The sequence below is a fragment of the Polypterus senegalus genome, chromosome 10, assembly GCF_016835505.1.
Source record: "Polypterus senegalus isolate Bchr_013 chromosome 10, ASM1683550v1, whole genome shotgun sequence".
NCBI lineage: Eukaryota > Metazoa > Chordata > Cladistia > Polypteriformes > Polypteridae > Polypterus > Polypterus senegalus.
Genome location: NC_053163.1, coordinates 15,446,254 through 15,464,296, shown reverse-complemented (window position 1 = coordinate 15,464,296; position 18,043 = coordinate 15,446,254). Strand labels below are relative to the sequence as shown.

At 40.8% G+C, this 18,043-nt stretch overlaps 1 protein-coding gene across 1 annotated transcript in view; it reads left to right on the top strand.

Moving 5' to 3' along the window:
* si:dkey-92f12.2 (SUN domain-containing protein 2) overlaps positions 1-18,043 on the top strand; it is a 100,224-nt gene that overhangs the window by 69,587 nt on the left and 12,594 nt on the right. The window contains exons 8-16 of the mRNA XM_039765292.1: positions 31-92; positions 3,618-3,733; positions 5,281-5,496; positions 6,859-6,902; positions 9,958-10,120; positions 12,722-12,946; positions 13,303-13,387; positions 15,264-15,379; positions 16,364-16,531. Coding sequence (XP_039621226.1) covers positions 31-92; positions 3,618-3,733; positions 5,281-5,496; positions 6,859-6,902; positions 9,958-10,120; positions 12,722-12,946; positions 13,303-13,387; positions 15,264-15,379; positions 16,364-16,531 — 1,195 coding nt within the window. The remainder of the gene's footprint in view (positions 1-30; positions 93-3,617; positions 3,734-5,280; positions 5,497-6,858; positions 6,903-9,957; positions 10,121-12,721; positions 12,947-13,302; positions 13,388-15,263; positions 15,380-16,363; positions 16,532-18,043) is intronic.

The window sequence follows — 18,043 nt, the reverse complement described above, 5'->3', positions numbered from 1 at the left end:
TGACCCCAACTGCATCCCTTGACATTCCAGGTACAGCGCTGCTCTGAAGAAAGGCCTTTTGGCAGCTCTGCTTCTGCTCTTAATTGGCTTGGGTGAGTAGTTTTGGCCTTACGCGTGTATTTTGGACGGGAGTATCCATAAGTTATTAGACATGAAGTCATAATGTTAGGAATATCTCCAAAAACACTGGTAAAAACAAAAAAAAATCTCTCTACTATAATAAAATAATCCTGCAACGGGACGAGACTTTGGCCAAGAGATTTTTTCAAGTCCTGCCCTCCTCTCAACCATATTCAACCACGCACACGGTCCTCTCACCTCTCATTCGTGTGAATGCTTTTGACAAACACAGTTCCTGCTGTCTCAGCTCTTATAAATTTTAATGTTTTCCTCACTTTAAGTTCCCAATTAAAGAAGATGTATTATATCCAAATCTTATTGAAAAATTTCATCACGAAGGGTTATCAACAGAAGAAATGAGTACACGGGCAGTCCTAGCACCGAGAAACGATGAAGTCAAACAAATTAACGTGAAAATTGTTGATCGGTTACACGACAGATTGGTTAAATGTGTATCAATAGACTATGCTGAAACAGATGGTGGTGATGGTGCAGAAGATGAAAACATCAACTTACAATATCATGAAGAATGTCTACAACCGTTAACACCATCTGGTCTTCCACCACACGAATTACTGTACAAAGTAGGATGTATCCAAGAAAGGTAATGTAGTAAATCTTCAGGGGAAAACATTAGACAACAAAGGAGATCTTGATATGCCATTCATATTAAAACGTTAACGGTTTCCTGTTAGAATAGCTTTTGATGGTTCACCGTCAAAAGCACGATAGACATATGCGCCCCGACAAAACCGCGACGGACAAATGAGCGCCGACAAACCCGCTAACTTGTTTTCGACAAAAGCGCGCCGACAAAATCACGAGAGAGGTCAAGAGAGTGGGACGCCCTTGCTGCAATTCTTCCTACATATGCAGGGCGTGTTCTTAAGGACTCTCTGCGTGCCGTGCTGATGGCATGCCACGTCTCATAATATTGACTTCTAAAATAAACATTATTATATATGCTTTATACTAGTAATTCATATTTAATGAAACTTTCGCAATTTTGTCGGCACAATTTTGTCGGCGCGTTTTAATCTGCGCTATTTTGTCGGCGCGCATATGTCTATCGCGCAAATGTTGGGTCACACTTTTGACTTGACAATTAACAAATCTTAGAACTAAATATTCAAAAAAGTCGGTTAATTTATTAGAGAGAAAGAAATGATATTCACTCACGGGCAGTTATACGTTGCATTGTCACGATGAAAGTCCAAACACAGAATCAAAATTCAATGCAATATCGATGAAAAGTTAATAGTTTTTACTGAAGTTTTACAGTAAAAGTGTAAGTTTAAAACGTTTTTGTGTGTTAATTTCAAATCCAAACAGATCGAATCGTAAAACGCAATGAATAACTCTAACGCAACAAGAAACATAATTTTCTTTCAAATTATTACGTTTGACTATTTTTTACTCTAGTTAATCACTCACTCTAATGTAAAATAGTTAGGTCTATTACGCATATGTAACAATTCCCATGAAAATAACAATCTGTTTAAATTGTATCTCCATACGCGAGCGGCAGATCTGCGAAGTGGGTCGCGCGTAGAGCAGGCCTGGGGGTTTGCAAGCGAAGCGAGCAGGGTGTAAAGCCCCTTAGTCTGCAATATAAAACATAAAAGGATTAAGGAGAAAACTAAAACCAAGGTCTTAAGTCATCGGAGGAACATAACAGATATGGGTCATAATGAAAATGTAGAAACCAAACCGGGCGACAAGAAGGCCCCTTGAGTGACCTGTATGGTCAGCCAGGTGTGATAAGCAGTGCCCCAGGGTCCCATAATTTGAAAGTATTAGAGTAAAAGAGAGAAGTTCTACAGAAAAAACCAGGATCGAACGGTAGCGGTGTAAAATTCCTCACTACCAATTTATGGGGGGTGAGTCTATGTTGAGGTTTTTCCAGCTCATTGGTCCCATGTTGCTTGTTGGTCAGACACACAGCTAAATGTTTCGCTGTACTCCGTTCAGGTAACTTGAACTTGAACTTCAAATTAGCATGAGGGCTCAAGGATGCAGCAACACCTGTGATCACCAGAGGGAGCACCGCTAAGATGGTAACAGCACTCTCTAGGGGTATCTGTAAGCCTGGAAGTGATTTCAGTGATTGGCGCAGAAACATCCTCCACCTCAGGTATTATGATTGCTCTGCCAGCACAAAACAAATTAGAAGAGACAATAATGGGCAAGAAAGGCGGGTCTGACTCCAGGAGACCTGGCAAAGCCACAGAAAGTGGCTTTAACATTCCAAACAATAGCAAAAAGTGCCAAAAAACCATGAAGTTTGTCTTAACCAGAAGAAGGACAATGAAAAATCTGACAAGAGAAGAAACACATAATATTTACAGAAGAGATGTTTATTATTACAATAACAAAAAAATAATAATACTCAAGAAAGGAAAGCAAACGGATTTGCCTAAAGGCAATCTGCAGCAGCCAATTCCCAAGACAAATCCAGAGATCAAAAACCATATAAAGAATCAGAAGAAATTCAGAAATTCCAGCAAGAAAAAGGAGGTCAATACTTACAACACCACCTCAAACCAGAGTGCATTTACAAATAACCCTTTTATAGGGCTGGACAGGGGGTCCTTCCTCTTGGGGATCCACCCACAAAATCCAGGACACATGGCAAACCAAAAATACGCACATAGAATTCAATTATCACACAATACAAAAAATCAGGTCTCCCTTAGACTTTCTCATAGACTCAGATATGGGGATGGATATTTGAGGAGTAAATGGCAAGGCAATGATTATACAGTATTTTATATTATGTACATTAAATAACCATCAACAACAAATCAAATTAATAATATATTGAACAATTATTATCAAAGTAAAGTTGAATAAATCAGACTCTGCAGCTGCATGAATAAAAAAAATACCACTTCTGGTTAGCGGAAATAGCCCAAAAGTTGATAGAAATCTACGTTTTGTACCTAATACTTGTATAGAAAATTTGGTTAACCTAACTGAAAGCATACTCAGGTTACTACACACACACACACACACAGACATAATTCCAAAAATTGTATTTTCGGACTCGGGGAGGTCTAAAACGTTGAGATTCATCACAATCTCCAAATCAAATTTTTGGACGATTACAATGCTTTTCTTATACTTCATACATGAGAACGTAATAAAATATATTATACATAACAAGACAAATAATAAAAAATATACGTATAACAATGTCTGCATAAGCAAAAGAAATGAAAGCATTAAAAATGAATAAACAGGAATTGAAACATAAGCCAGTGGAGGAACTCAGGCTTAAACATGACTTGAGGTTTACAAACAAAACTTACTAGGATGCCCAGTGAGCCAAAAATCAAGATGGCGAATGAGGATGAAGACTCAACTGCCAGGGACATAACAAAGCCAGAGAAGAGATAATAATGTATAACTGTAATAGTGTAACAAATAAATTAGCAGGACATTCGAGGAGATCTTTTAATTCTTACAATTATTATTTTTCTCTCTTTTGGTTCAAGGAGGCTGGTATATGTACCCCTGGATTATGGCTCTACGAGTCCCAAAATTTTTCACTCAGCCTGTAAAGACAAAAGTGCCTTCAGAATCCATGAACAAAGTGTACGTGCCGCAACAGGTAGGCCCAAAGCGCTGTAAGGTGTCTTGAGAGTCAGTTTTAGACTGAGCCACAAGTTTTATGGGAGTGTGATTATTGTAAAATAAACATCTGAATCAGAAACTAATCTGGACTTGAAATCAAAATCTATCTATCTATCTATCTATCTATCTATCTATCTATCTATCTATCTATCTATCTATCTATCTATCTATCTATCTATCCTGCCTACTATACTAAAGTCAATATCTATCTATCTATCTATCTATCTATCTATCTATCTATCTATCTATCTATCTATCTATCTATCTATCTATCTATCTATCTATCTATCCTGCCTACTATACTAAAGTCAATATCTATCTATCTATCTATCTATCTATCTATCTATCTATCTATCTATCTATCTATCTATCTGTATAATGTATTTTTTGTTAAAAGGTATAATCTGTGTTTGGCACCATCTAGTGGTAGTAGAGTGTAGCACATCTTTATAAAATTCAGGGACCGCTGAAATCATTTATTTTCCTGGAAATCTGTGTTATTTACGGTATGCCAAATGTTACCCTCTTAAGCCTTTACAATAAAATGAGATACCCTTCAATTAATTTATGTAGTATAATATAGGCAAGTGCAGATTTAAATATAGCTATATCTGTCCTTTTAAAGACTGTATGAGAGAGTAGTGGTTGCTGCTTCTGCCTTGTATCACCAGTGTGATAGATTTGAATCCTGGCCTGCTCATTGTGTGTATCAATGTTGTTTGCTTGCTCACATCCACATATTTTTTTATCTATAATTCTGACCTATATCGGTCCTTTATAAATGTAAAGACGTATGTGCTCTCCAATGGTGTGGCATACCATCTGGGGATAGTTTCTGAAGTGCATCTGATGCGGTTGGTATAGCCTCCCTCTCCTGATACCCTGAAAAAGTTAGGCTAGTTATGGATAACCTTTTAAATACACTGACTTACCTTTTTGGGTAAATTTTACAACTAATTTGGCTAATTTAACTTTAACATTTCTTAATACACTATTGCTTGTTCCTGAAATGCTAATGAAAAAGCATATATGTGCATATACCATAAAAAGAATATATATTGTAAGGTGTTGCCTGGCTTCTAATCTCTTGCTAAGGAGATAGATAGATAGATAGATAGATAGATAGATAGATAGATAGATAGATAGATAGATAGATAGATAGATAGATAGATAGATAGATAGATAGATAGATAGATAGATAGATAGATAGATAGATAGATAGATAGATAGATAGATATGTTTTCCTGCCAACTATACTAAAATTGTTATCAATCTGCCTGTAAAGGCTGAGGAGGGTCATGTTGCTCCCCTCTCACTTACTCATTCATCTTAGAGATTGAGGACACTCACTGTGCCATTTCTGCTTGACCATAGTGTTGGTGGGCCAGTTTGACACATGTTTTTGTTCCCTAAAATGTATGGACCCCTAATGTTAAAATAATAATCAGTTTTTTGCTCTACCAGGGCAGCTGTAAGATTACTGTAGCTAAGTCCTCTATGATATTGACCCATGTCCCCCTGCAGGACACCAGCACTCTGTCTCGTCTGGCTGCTCTGGAGCAGCACCTGACCTCCCTGAACAGCGAGAATGGGGCTTTATATCAGAAGATTGATGAATTTGAGCAGGAGCTGGTGAAGAACAAAGAGGAAACAATGAGGATGAGAGCCGAAATCTGGGATAAAGATAAGGTGACCATCCAAATCCAGGATGCCAGACTTAAAGACTCAGTCATACTGGAGGTGAGCAAAGAAAAAAGCAAAAATTTCCAGCATCCTTAGGGATGGGGGAACCCATTAGGCACCCTGTCCATTATCTCTGTATTTCCTTGTAGTTTATATTCTCTTTGAATAGACTGATTATTCCACTGTATCATGTTTTTTATTTTTTAACTGAATTTCTATGGACTTTATAAAGTGCCCCCTGAAAGGAGCTGTGTAAAACCAAATGGATTGATTGACAAAGACTGAGGGAGGTTTAGGAGGAAATGTCTAAGAAAAAGAAACAGATTGGAAAATGTTAAGAGGCTTTGCTGACAGAGCTACAAACCAATTTCCAAAAATGTTGTGACAGCATGTAAAAAGTCTGAATTAGAAGAAGCTGCCCTAAATCTTTAGAGAGTTCATGAGAAATGTAATCATTTACTTCAGAATAAACAAGAATAATTGCAGCTGGTCTTCATGCTGTCAGAGTCCTTTAAGTACTGTTTTGGAGTTCTCCACTCTACCACAAACATCTGGATGAAGTGCTGCTGAGTTGGCTTCCGTTCCGTATTAGCAGAGGACATGACAGTGACCATTGGGTACTTTGCCACCTTCCTGACCAAGGCCCTTCTTGCCTGATTATTCAGTTTGGCTGCATGATCAACTCTAAGAAAAGTCATGGAAGCTCCAGACTTCTTCCATTTCTGTTATTGAGGCCACTGGCAACACTCAAGTCTTTAAAAATGGGTTTATCCCCTTACCCTGATCTTAGCCTCACCACCATTTTATCATGGAGGTCCACAGAGAGGTCCTAAGGCTTCATGGCTTGGTTTTGGTCCTGACCTGCCGTGTGAATTATTGGACCTCCTTTACACAGGTATACATGTGTGCCTTTCTGAATGATGGCCAATCAATTCAACTTGCCACAGATGGACTCTAATGAGGTTCTAGAAACATCTCAAGGAGAATTAGAACAAACAGCAAACGGTATGAATGTGTATATTAATGAGAGATTTCAGCTTTTGATTCTTAATAAATTTGCAAACCTTTATGAAAGCATGCATTCGCTTTGTCGATGTGGTTTACTGAGTGGAGACTGATGGGACAAAATGTGAATTTTATCCATTTAAATTTAACTCGACTACACGATAAAATGTGTCCAGAAAGTGAAGGGGTCTCAATATTGTTTGAAACCACTGCAAAGCCAAAGTAAAGAAGTAATGAACATAATTATATAGAGAAAGTGGGAAAAAATATATGGAAAGATTTTGTTTATTGATGTCAAGACTTTGGGAGATCTGAAAACAGAGAAAAGATTTTAGATGCAGGGTAATAAAACTTTAGATGATATGCTCTCCGTCTCAAACGTGTTTCATGGCTTTGTGTTCTTCTCTTTTCCAGGAAGTTCAAGCTAAGCTGGCCCAAATAAAATCTTCTTTTCAAAGGTATGGATTTTCTTAAAACTAACTCGCCATGTGCAATGTTGAATGTGCGGTGGGGCATCGTGGTTAAGACTTTGGGCTTCAAGCCCAGAAGGTGTGGGTTAAAATAGCTACAAAAAGCTGTGAGACCCCGAGCAAGTCACTTCACGTGCCTGTGCTCCAATTGGGAAAACAAAAGAAATGGAAGCCATTGTGTCTCAAATGTCGCCTTGGATGAAGGTGTCGACTGTATAAGTAAATGTAAAAAAATGTTCAATCTAAGGGTTTAGGAAAGCTGAAATTTAGCAGAAGGGCTGGACTATCTGACCCCAGTAATAAGGAGAAGACAAGGAGAAAAAGATTTGGGGATCCACCTTATACAATATAACAATAAATGAACGAAAAACAAAGTTCACCTGAGTAGTCACAAAGGACAGAGTCCAAATAGAACTTAACTGGGGAGGAGTGGAGTTTGGCTTTTATTGGTGGTGTGCAGGAAGAGGCGGGTCTGCGAGGGGAGTGGCAGGAGTGAGGTCAGTAGGTGGGCGTGGTCTGGACAGGGGTGTGGAAGTTGCTGCCGGTTTTATCTGGGTTTCCCTTTTGATGATCTGTAGAAGATGGAGAAAAGAGGTTAGTACACTTCATCACCCCCCGACTTGACATCTTACCCCCAGTTAAGCCCTTTGACTGCCTCCTATGTGCATGTGTGTGACACGCCATTGTTGTGGACTTAGTAATTAAGGTGCTCTCACAAATCCTCCACAACTCTAGTTCTGAGTGCAGCTAGCCTGTTCTCCATGTTGCTAATTGGACTCTTATGTCTGCTGGGTGTGTTATGATTAATTATTACAAGAAAGAAAAAGATGAATAATCCTCCCATAATCACATGGCTACAACAAATTAAAACAAATTTGCTTATTAGAAGATTGAAAACAACTGAAAGTACTTAATAGGAACAACCTAAAACGAACTCACAGAGTAACCAGAGGAAGGAAATGAAAAAACAGAGGAGGTTCATCCAACAACAACAATAACAATCATAATAATAATAATAATAATAATAGATATCTAAATTGGAAAAAATGGAATGGTGTGCAATGGGAAGCAAAGCATGTCATTAGGTGATAGACAGGAGATATTTTAATATACAGTATGTCTCCCTGCTTCCCCTTCTGAAGATACTTAAAATGGATTATGGGAATAAGATGGCCAAGAACGATCTGTAACGAGATTTGAGAGGAACGCCTGGTCAGGTAGAGTTGAGTGAAATAGGAGTAGAGAATGTTGACATGGGCAGGACATGTATGGCGCAGGGATGACTCAAGGACAGCAAGAAGAGCGGAAAGATGGATTCTGGTAGAAAGGAGAAGAGCAGGAAAGCCAAGAAAGAATTGGAAAAATATGGTGATAGAGGAAGAAAGGGGAAGAAACCTGGAGGAAGTGACACAAGATAGAGAAGAGGTGGAGGAAGTTTTATAACAGGTGGCGACCCAGAGTTGAAAATGACAGAAGTGGCTCTAACTAACTAACTCCTCTATAGGATGGACAACGTCAATGATGGGCAATGGGAATCGTGTCTGAGGTGGGGCATGTCATTAATTGGTAACTAGGAGACATTTTAATGTGTGTTTCCCGACTCCAATTTTAACTGAAGATGCTTAAGATGAATAATGGGATTTAAGATTGCCAAGAATTAATAGTGATGAGGATTTAAGAGAAAAGCCTGGTCAGACTGAGACAGAGTGAAATAGGCATATCGAGAACGATGAGATGAGCAGGACACGTATTGCACAAGGACGACTCAAGGACAGCAAGAAGAGTGGAAAGATGGATTCCCATAGAAAGGACAAGAGCTGGAAGGCCAAGAAAGATGTGGAAAGATACGGTAATAGAGGAAGCAAGAAGAAGAATCCTGGAGGAAGTGGCACAAGATAGACAGAGGTGGAGGAAGCTTTATAACAGGTAGGGTCCCAGCGTCAAAGATGATGGAAGCATGGCTAACTACCTAACTCCTCTATAAGATGGAAAACCTTAATGGTGGGCAATGAGAATTGTGTCTGAGGTGAGGCATGTCATTATTTGGTAACTGGGAGACATTTTAAAGTGTGTTTCCCGACTCCAATTTTAACTGAAGGTGCTTAAAATGGAATATGATCGCCAAGAATTAACAGAAACGAAGATTTGAGAGAAAAGCCTGGTCAGACTGAGACTGAGAGAAGTAGGCACCTCGAGAACGATGAGGTGGGCAGGACACGTATTGCACAATGATGACTCGAGGACAGCAAGAAGAGTGGAAAGATGGATTCCCATAGAAAGGACAAGAGCTGGAAGGCCAAGAAAGATGTGGAAAGATACGGTAATAGAGGAAGCAAGAAGAAGAATCCTGGAGGAAGTGGCACAAGATAGAGAACAATGGAGGAAGCTTTATAACAGGTGGGCACGCAGCATCGAAGACAAAAGAAGCGTGGCTAACTTACTAACTCCTCTGTAAGAGGGAAAAGTGTCCTGGTGGGGGGTTGCCTGGTCATTTATTGGAAGGCTGAGATGCAGGGCCACTAGGGGAAGCTCAATCAGGACAACCATGCCTTCCTGACCAGCTTAACACAGAGTGGCGAGGAGAGTGGGCGAGAGTTCAGAGAAGGGAGTTATAGATGGGGAGACGTGAAAGGTTTAGTCTTCTTTATCATTCATATTTAGACTTAAACCTCCAAAGCCTTTTATGTTTCTATTTGATTAGATGTTTGTTATAATAAACCCTTTCCTTTTCTTGGTATTTTTAGCATTACTTGGATTTGGGGTCGGTGATAGTGCCACCTACACATATTTTTATCCATCAACCTATTCAACTGCACTTTTGTTTTTTTTTTCAGTTGGACTGAATATCGTCACCACTCAATGAATTAAAAGAATTTTGTGGTTTCATTTGTGAACTCATTTCAGGGATTTTATCAACCCAGGGTTCATTTGTCATTTTCTTCCAAGACTACTGTTAGTCTAATATTTAATAACACGAAGAAAAAAAGAGCAGCGATCTTAAGAGATGTGATGCCTAATCTTACACGCCTGTGTTTCTCTTCAGCCATCATTCCCAAGATTTCACTTCATTACTCAGCAAAGTGGTGGGCCTGGAGCGAGAGATCGGCAGCCTGCGTGCAGAGATGAGTGAGATCCAGGGGAGCCAGATGGCAATGAGGGGTGAGCTGAGTGCTGTGCCCAAGAAGATGGGGACCATTAGGAGCCAGGTAATTAATAATGTCCGACACACACAATCATAAAGCCCAGCACAGGCACTGACTGGCAGATTGTGGCGTCCGATTCTGTCTTCCCAAAGGTCAGTGTCATTGCTGGAGTGCAGCAGAGCTTTTTTAGTTAATCGTCAGAGCAAGAAACTAGAAATCAAACCAGCTAGACAGTGTAATCGCCCTAATGGAAGGACCGACGTCCCAACTGGGATGGAGGACGCTCTCTTACCTGGCCGGATGGCCACTATGGTAGGACAGCACAAGTACATGCATATTCTGGTTGGGATGGGTACTACACACTTCACTAGTGGATGGACTGGGGAAGCTTCCAATCAGGAAAGAGTTGTTCCCCCAGTATAATAGGTGGCAGTACTCCTCTGCAGGGCTGCATTGGAGTTTAAGTTTTGATGGGCAGTCCTGTCGGGGGCCACTAGGGTGAGCTGCTGGAGGCATGTTCTCTTGTCATGGGGAGGATCCACCTGACCTGGAAGTGCTTCCATGAGGAAATCTTCAGGTCCGGGATGATAAGCTGCTGCTCCATCTTACGCGGGGAGTTGGAGTCGGGCAATAGTGGCTAAAGCTTCTCTGGAGGAGAGTGGACGAAGAGAAGGATAAAGGGTTAAAGGAATTGGGACTGGGACTGGGACTATGCTGATTTAAAGAAGAAACTGTAAAAGGTATTTTGAATCATAAAGTATACTCCTTATTTGAAGTCTTCAGGTCTACAGGTCACGATGGGAAGTGTTACAATGTCATTCCTATTTGCATTTCATTGATTGCTAAAATGGAAATGGTTTAATTGGTTTTTACTTATAGTGGATACATTATGTGCATTTGTTATTCATTCTGGCATTTATTGACAATGTTTAAAATGAATTTGCTCTTTTTTCATTGTTTTTCACTGGTGCCACTGTTAGTTTATTTAGTATGATGCAAAATTCTCCAGCATGTGACAACATCATCAGGGTAATGGCTATAAGGTCACCTTCAATGTCCTTTCTCTTTCCTATACTAGCCGTCCCCCGCGTATAAGTGAAACAGGACAGTGAGGAGGGCACTGCCCGGCTCCCCACTTCTGATGTCACGCTTCCCCCTCCCTCGGATTAGCGCAAATATATCGCTCCTGCAAGTGAACTAGGATTCTTAGGGTGATGAGAGAAGTCCGTTGAGTAGTTCTCTTGCTCGCTAGCTAATTGGATGTAAGGCACATGCCCCAAGGCTGGCACATGAGTGAGGTGGTCCTTGCCCTGGTCCCCTTGGCCCACTGTGTGTCTCTCGGATTCGCGCTAATAAATCGGTACCGCAAGCGAATTGTGATACATAGCACAATGAGAGAAGTTGCAAAATCAACTGGAATGTTCAATCCAATTATATGTAAATCCGTTAAGTAGTTCTTTCGTGAAAATCGGACAGACAGACAGACGTTGGATTTTTTTATATACAGAGATATGCAACGTTTTTCCTCTTAATAATTCATTGTTAGATTTTACTCCTGTTATTCGAAAAATGTGTTGATAATTACAATTTTAGTAATACCAATGTCAGCACCTTTGTAGTGGACACCATCCATCCATCTTCATAACCTTCTTATCTATCCATGGCACCGTTGTTGTACCCAGAAATCACATGGCGCAAGGTAGTAACAACACCTGGGAGGGGTGCCAGTCCCTCACATGGTGGACACACACACAGATCTGCCCTTTATTATACAGTACGTTGATTATTCACATAAGACTGCAAAAGCCCCCATTTTCAGCTGTGATTATTCTAGGGTCCTAATGGCAAACCTTCTTAGCTCATCTTCAATTCATCAAGTTTAAACAGTAAATAGTTATTAGAGAAACCTTAAAATTGTGATAGCGCAGGAAGTAAATTGGCTTTCGCTGGGTTGCAGGGTGCTGGCATTACTGAAGTTCAATTCTGGATTTAGAAAGGTGACCAAAAAGAAAGAAACACATCAGTCTGTTGTTGTTATAAGAAATGAAGGTTATTGTATGTGACAGAAAAGCCTGAAGATTTCATAGAACTTGCTAAATTGGCCCTAGTGTGTGTGTGTGTGTGTGTCTTTGTTCACATGTGTGTGTGTGTATATGTTTGCATATGCAGGTGTGTGTGCGTGTATGTGTGTGTGTGTTTGCATATCCAGGTGTGTGTGCATGTGTGTATTTAAATGTCCGTGTGTGTGTGCATTTGCATATGTGTGTGTGTTTGTGTTTGCATATCCAGGTGTGTGTGCGTGTATGTGTGTGTGTGTGCATTTACATATATGTGTGTTTGCATATGCTTGTGTGTGTGTGTGTATATGTGTGTATATGTGATCGACTGGCATCCTGTCCAGGGATTGCACTTGCTTTGCACCAAAGGCAAGCTAACATAAGCGCCAGCTTCCTTGTGACCCTGCTATAGATGAGTGGGTTAAGAAAATGGATTGGTGGATAATACTGAGATGCACGTATTTCTGTTTTATTTCTGATTATATTTTTTTACTACATGTTATTATATAATATAGAAATAAAGAGTTAAAACATTCTCCACTTTCAACAGATGCAGGCTTGAGCACTGCACACTTTATTTTTCCTTTTACTCTTTTTACCATTCCAGTTATTGGCTGAGATCGAGGAACTCCTCAAACGCAACAACCCCACTAGGCCTAGTGACAGCGATCCAGATGTCATTCACAACGCAGATCTGCAGAGGGCACTGTTGGACCTGGAAAGGAAGATTTTGGACAGGGTTGCCAAGGACAAGAAGGGCAGCGACGTGCTTGTTTCCCAGACAGTTGGAGCCACACTGCAGGGAGCTGGAATTGCAGGAATCACCAAGGCGGTGAGGATGGGGGGGGGGCGTTTGGGTAGCGAGCAGGGTCAGAGGGGGCACATGATCCTCTCTGCAGTGCACCAAGCAGCAAAGTCAAAAAGCATCACTTGTTTCAAACTCAAAATGTCAGAATCAATTGCTCTGCTTAGATGTGACGAACTGAGATCTTAAATGCATGTCTGGGATGGCAAACCCGTCTTACCAATGCTCAAACTGCCCGGTGTCTTTTATTCATTGCTTCCAGAGTGCACAAAATTTCTTTTTGCATATTATATTATATATTATATATATATTTTTTTTAATTTTTTTTTTAAATCATCCTTTGAGACTGGTGAGCAATCAGTGATCAGTTTGATTGTTTACAGGATGAAGAGAGGATTGTCCAGAGGGCCCTGAATCTGTTCAGGGCAGATGGGATCGGAATGGTGGACTATGCCTTGGAGTCTGCAGGTAAATACTAAAAGTTGAAAAAAAATTAAGAGGTTAGATGAAGATGGATGCATGCAACTTCATCTCCCTAGAGCTCTCCCTGAAGTACAGGACACGTGGAGGCTCAGTCTGTAAACTATGGGACTCATCATGTTACATGTTACTGTAATGTCTTCTCAAATGTGTTGAGTCCCCTCGGAAGGTTTTGGAACAGTGAGGCCAATTCATTTGCTTTTGTTATACTCTGAAGGTATTTGGGTTTGAGATCAAAAGATGAATCTGAGATGGGAGTTAAGGATTTTAGCATTTATTTGAAAAGTTGGTTGCACGATGTCTCTTCTAACACATTGCCTTTCAGCTCACTGCAGGACATTTAGTGAGATTTCCGAAAGGAGCAGACTAAGTGTTCGCATCTCTTCGCCCTGGCTCATTTCATGATAGAAGGTCATCGGTGGACATATCCTCCCCTGTGCTCATTTATCTGATCAAATACCACATCACCCTAAATAATAAAGAAAGAAACTCTCCCAGTCAGGTGCACATGTCAAGCTGATGTCTGGTTTATGGTTTTATTCTGCAGGAACAACGCCAAACGTTTGTACATTTGTAAAGTCTGGTGCTGAGCTGATCCTTAATATTTCCGAATAGAGGTGATAGGTGTAGAAACATTTGGGAGAGTAAGGGACACAGAGTGGAAGTGATGGAGAACAGTGAGTTAACCAAGAAAACCATATCCCAGCATGCTCCATGCTAACTATAGGGCTGTTTTCATGTGCTAAAGGAATTATGGGTTCTTCTAAAAAGGAACATTTCATGTGAATGCTCTTCTAGCTGCTAGTTCCAAGTGAGATCATTTAAAAAATATCCACATTTATTGAGTTGTGCCTTAACACTAACTGTGCACCTAATTTTAATATATCAGATTTAAAAAGTTAAATTATGGTTTAAGCTCAGAAATAGCATTTTTAGGTCATGTTATTTTTGAAGTGATGTGATACCTGCTTGACCTATTTCCATCCATCCATCCATTATCCAACCCGCTATATCCTAACTACAGGGTCACGGGGGTCTACTGGAGCCAGTCCCAGCCAACACAGGGCGCAAGGCAGGAAACAAACTCTGGGCAGGGTGCCAGCCCACCGCAGGGCACACAAACACAGCCACACACCAAGTACACACTAGGGACAATTTAGAATCACCAGACTTATTTACTTTTCTTTTTATCTTCATGAAAAATATCATGTTAAATCCTTTATTGTATCGTGTGTAAAACTGACTTCGCCACCAACAGTTACCCATCCATCCATCCATTATCCAACCCGCTATATCCTAACTACAGGGTCACGGGGGTCTGCTGGAGCCAATCCCTGGCCAACAGTTACAGTGTTGCAAATATCCAGACTGGGATGGATCACAATGTTATTTCATGATAAAAACACTTGGCGTAGTCGGCAGGATTTGCATTGTCAACAGGTGTGGTGGTGCACAAAAGAAAGAGGCCTTTATAATTCAGATATTGCAGATTCCTGGTTGTCCATCAGCAATTTCCACAGTACAAATACCTGGATTACTTCCATCTTCATAGTTTTCAAAAAATTGTGAAGTCTCCGAAAATGCTGCAATTTTCATATTGGTTAATTTTTATGTCCAACACACTATTATTTCCTCCTTTTGAGCTACGGCTTGTTTTTATGACTGCATGCACCACCCACTCCATGTTTTCTTTATTGTCCATCTCTAAAACATGGCTAAGAATATGATCAAGTGATAAGATTGTTGGTGCTTGTCACTAATGTATCCAATTTGTACTTTGTAAATGCTCAGTTCTTCAGCTAATAGTGCATAGATCTGATGTGCTTGATTCAGTTCCCTGCTTACTTTAACTTTTCTTCTGAAGGTGCCAGCGTGATCAACACTCGCTGTTCTGAGACCTACGAGACCAAATCCGCGCTCATCAGCCTGTTTGGAATACCATTGTGGTACCAATCCCAGTCTCCAAGAGTTGTTATACAGGTAAAGTAGGCATGTGATAGCCAGTGTGAAGTAAGTTTGTCATTTTGAATTTAATTCAACTCCAATATTGGTTTCATACAATGAAAACCCATTTGCGTGTAATGTAGTGCAAGAACATTTAACACGTATCCTCCAGAAGGACGCAAAAGCAAAAATTCAATGGCAGAGGTCCTGTACATGAGAGAGAGGTTAGGAGCACACACTGATACAGAGCATTGCCGCACCCACCTAATGACATACCAACTCAGGACCCCAGATTAGGATCCGATTGCAGCCAACTAACTAGTTCAGAGGGAATGGAGCAGTGTGAGGTGTTTTATGGTGGCCAACCAGGCAAAAACCTGTTCGATCAGAACAAAAATGCAAGAAGTGAAATGAAGATGATGTGCCTGAATGTGGCTTTTTACAGAATGTGAGCCGTGAGTGTCACTGGTCTGTAGTCATTAGGTGAAGGAAGAGGAACAATGCGGGATATTTTCAAAAACAAGGGGCACTTTCTGAAGCCTTAGGGACAGACTATACAGGTGACAGAGGACACCATAAAGTTGATCAGCACAGCCTTAAGAACTCGAGGACAGACTCCATCTGACATCTCCGATCATTTAACGCTGTTTAATTAGCCAACATGCTCTTCATAACATCCAAGCTTTGGATAAAAACTCTTCGACAATCCAACTCTTACTTAATAATTTAGATAAGGAGAGGATATCAGGCAGGTGTAGGGCTACTTGCTATGATTTTTGACATAACATTGTTGTCTACTGATGGTTGTGTTTTCTCCACAATTGGAATTCTCAACTCATAGTTTAAAAAAACAGCTGTTCTGTAGTATTTATTCATCAAATAAATAAACTCATTTTTAATAATTTAGGATCGGTGGCCTTATTCTAGGGGAAAAAAAACAAACTGTGTCCTTTTATGAAGTATTTTGCAGGAGTGCTTTCCTGTTTTAATTTGTTCATTTTCCATATCCCCTCTCCACAGCCAGATGTGCACCCTGGGAACTGCTGGGCTTTCCGAGGATCCCATGGCTTTATTGTCATCGAGCTGGCTTCACAGATCCGTCCCACCGCTGTCACCCTGGAACACATCCCCAAGTCCATCTCTCCTCAGAACAAGATCGACAGTGCACCACGCGAGTTTGCTGTTTACGTGAGTCTGCTCGACTGACATACTGAATCTTGACATTTCTTAAGGGCCTTATTTTATTATGAGAATTTTCACGTAAGGAGAACGTATGATTGTTTGCTTTGGGTATCTGAAAACAGGTGTCCTGAAGGATGGAGTCCTCATCTCACAAGGTAGGGCCTGTCCTTTCTGAATTGGCCTGTCTTCTTACTAACTCACTGTCATTATTACTATTGTGATTTTGGCTGACTGCCTGTAGACAAGGTGACTTAGAAAAGTCAAAAATATAACATAAATAAAACAGCACTGTATATATTAAGGTTATGAAGAAAAGTGTCGGCAAGGTAAGGACATGGATAGGGCCACCCAAGTCCTAAGTAAGGTAGGAAAACTGAGTGACGGCAGAGTTAAGCTTTGGAGGTTGCCCTGGCACAGCTATTAGTAGGGGCATGATATATTATTGTGAATGTTCACCCAATCTTTATTCTGATTTACTTGGTCTACAGGACGGTAGTTAGACCAGCTATGTTATATGGGTTGGAGACAGTGGCACTGACCAAAGAACAAGAGACGGAGCTGGAGGTGGCAGAGTTAAAGATGATTAGGTATGATGAGGATGGACAGGATTCAAAATGAGGGTCAGCAGCCGAAGAAGAAGAAAAAATATGGTTTCATGCCAAGAAAGAGCACCACAGATGAGATGTTTGCTCTGACGGTGTTGATGGACAAGTATAGAGAAGGCCAGAAGGAGGTGCATTGCATCTTTGTTGACCTGGAGAAAGCATATGACAGGGTGCCTCGAGAGGAGCTGTGGTATTGTATGAGGAAGTCGGGAGTGGCAGAGAAGTACATAAGAGTTGTAAAAGGATATGTATGAGGAAAGTGTGACAGTGGTGAGGTCTGCGGTAGGAGTGATGGATGTATTCAAGTTGGAAGTGGGATTCCATCACGAATCGGCTCTGAGCCCTTTCTTATTTGCAATGGTGATGAACAGGATGACAGACGAGATTAGACAGGAGTCCCCGTGGACTGTGATGTTTGCTGATGACATTGTGATCTGTAGCGATTGTAGGGAGCAGGTTGAGGAGAACCAGGAGAGGTGGAGATATGCTCTAGAGAGGTGAGGAATGAAGGTCAGTAGGAATAAGACAGAATACATGTGTGTGAATGAGAGGGAGGTCAGTTGAATGGTGAGGATGAAGGGAGTAGAGTTGGCGAAGGTGGATAAGTTTAAATACTTGGGATCAACAGTACAGAGTAAGGGGGGTTGTGGAAGAGAGGTGAAGAAGAGAGTGCAGGCAGGGTGGAATGGGTGGAGAAGAGTGTCAGGTGTGATTTATGACAGACTGATATCAGCAAGAGTGAAAGGGAAGGTCTACAGGACAGTAGTTAGACCAGCTATGTTATATGGGCTGGAGACGGTGGCACTGACCAGAAAGCAGGAGAAAGAGCTGGCGGTAGCAGAGTTAAAGATGCTAAGATTTGCGCTGGGTGTAACAAGGATGGACAGGATTAGAAATGAGGACATTAGGGGGT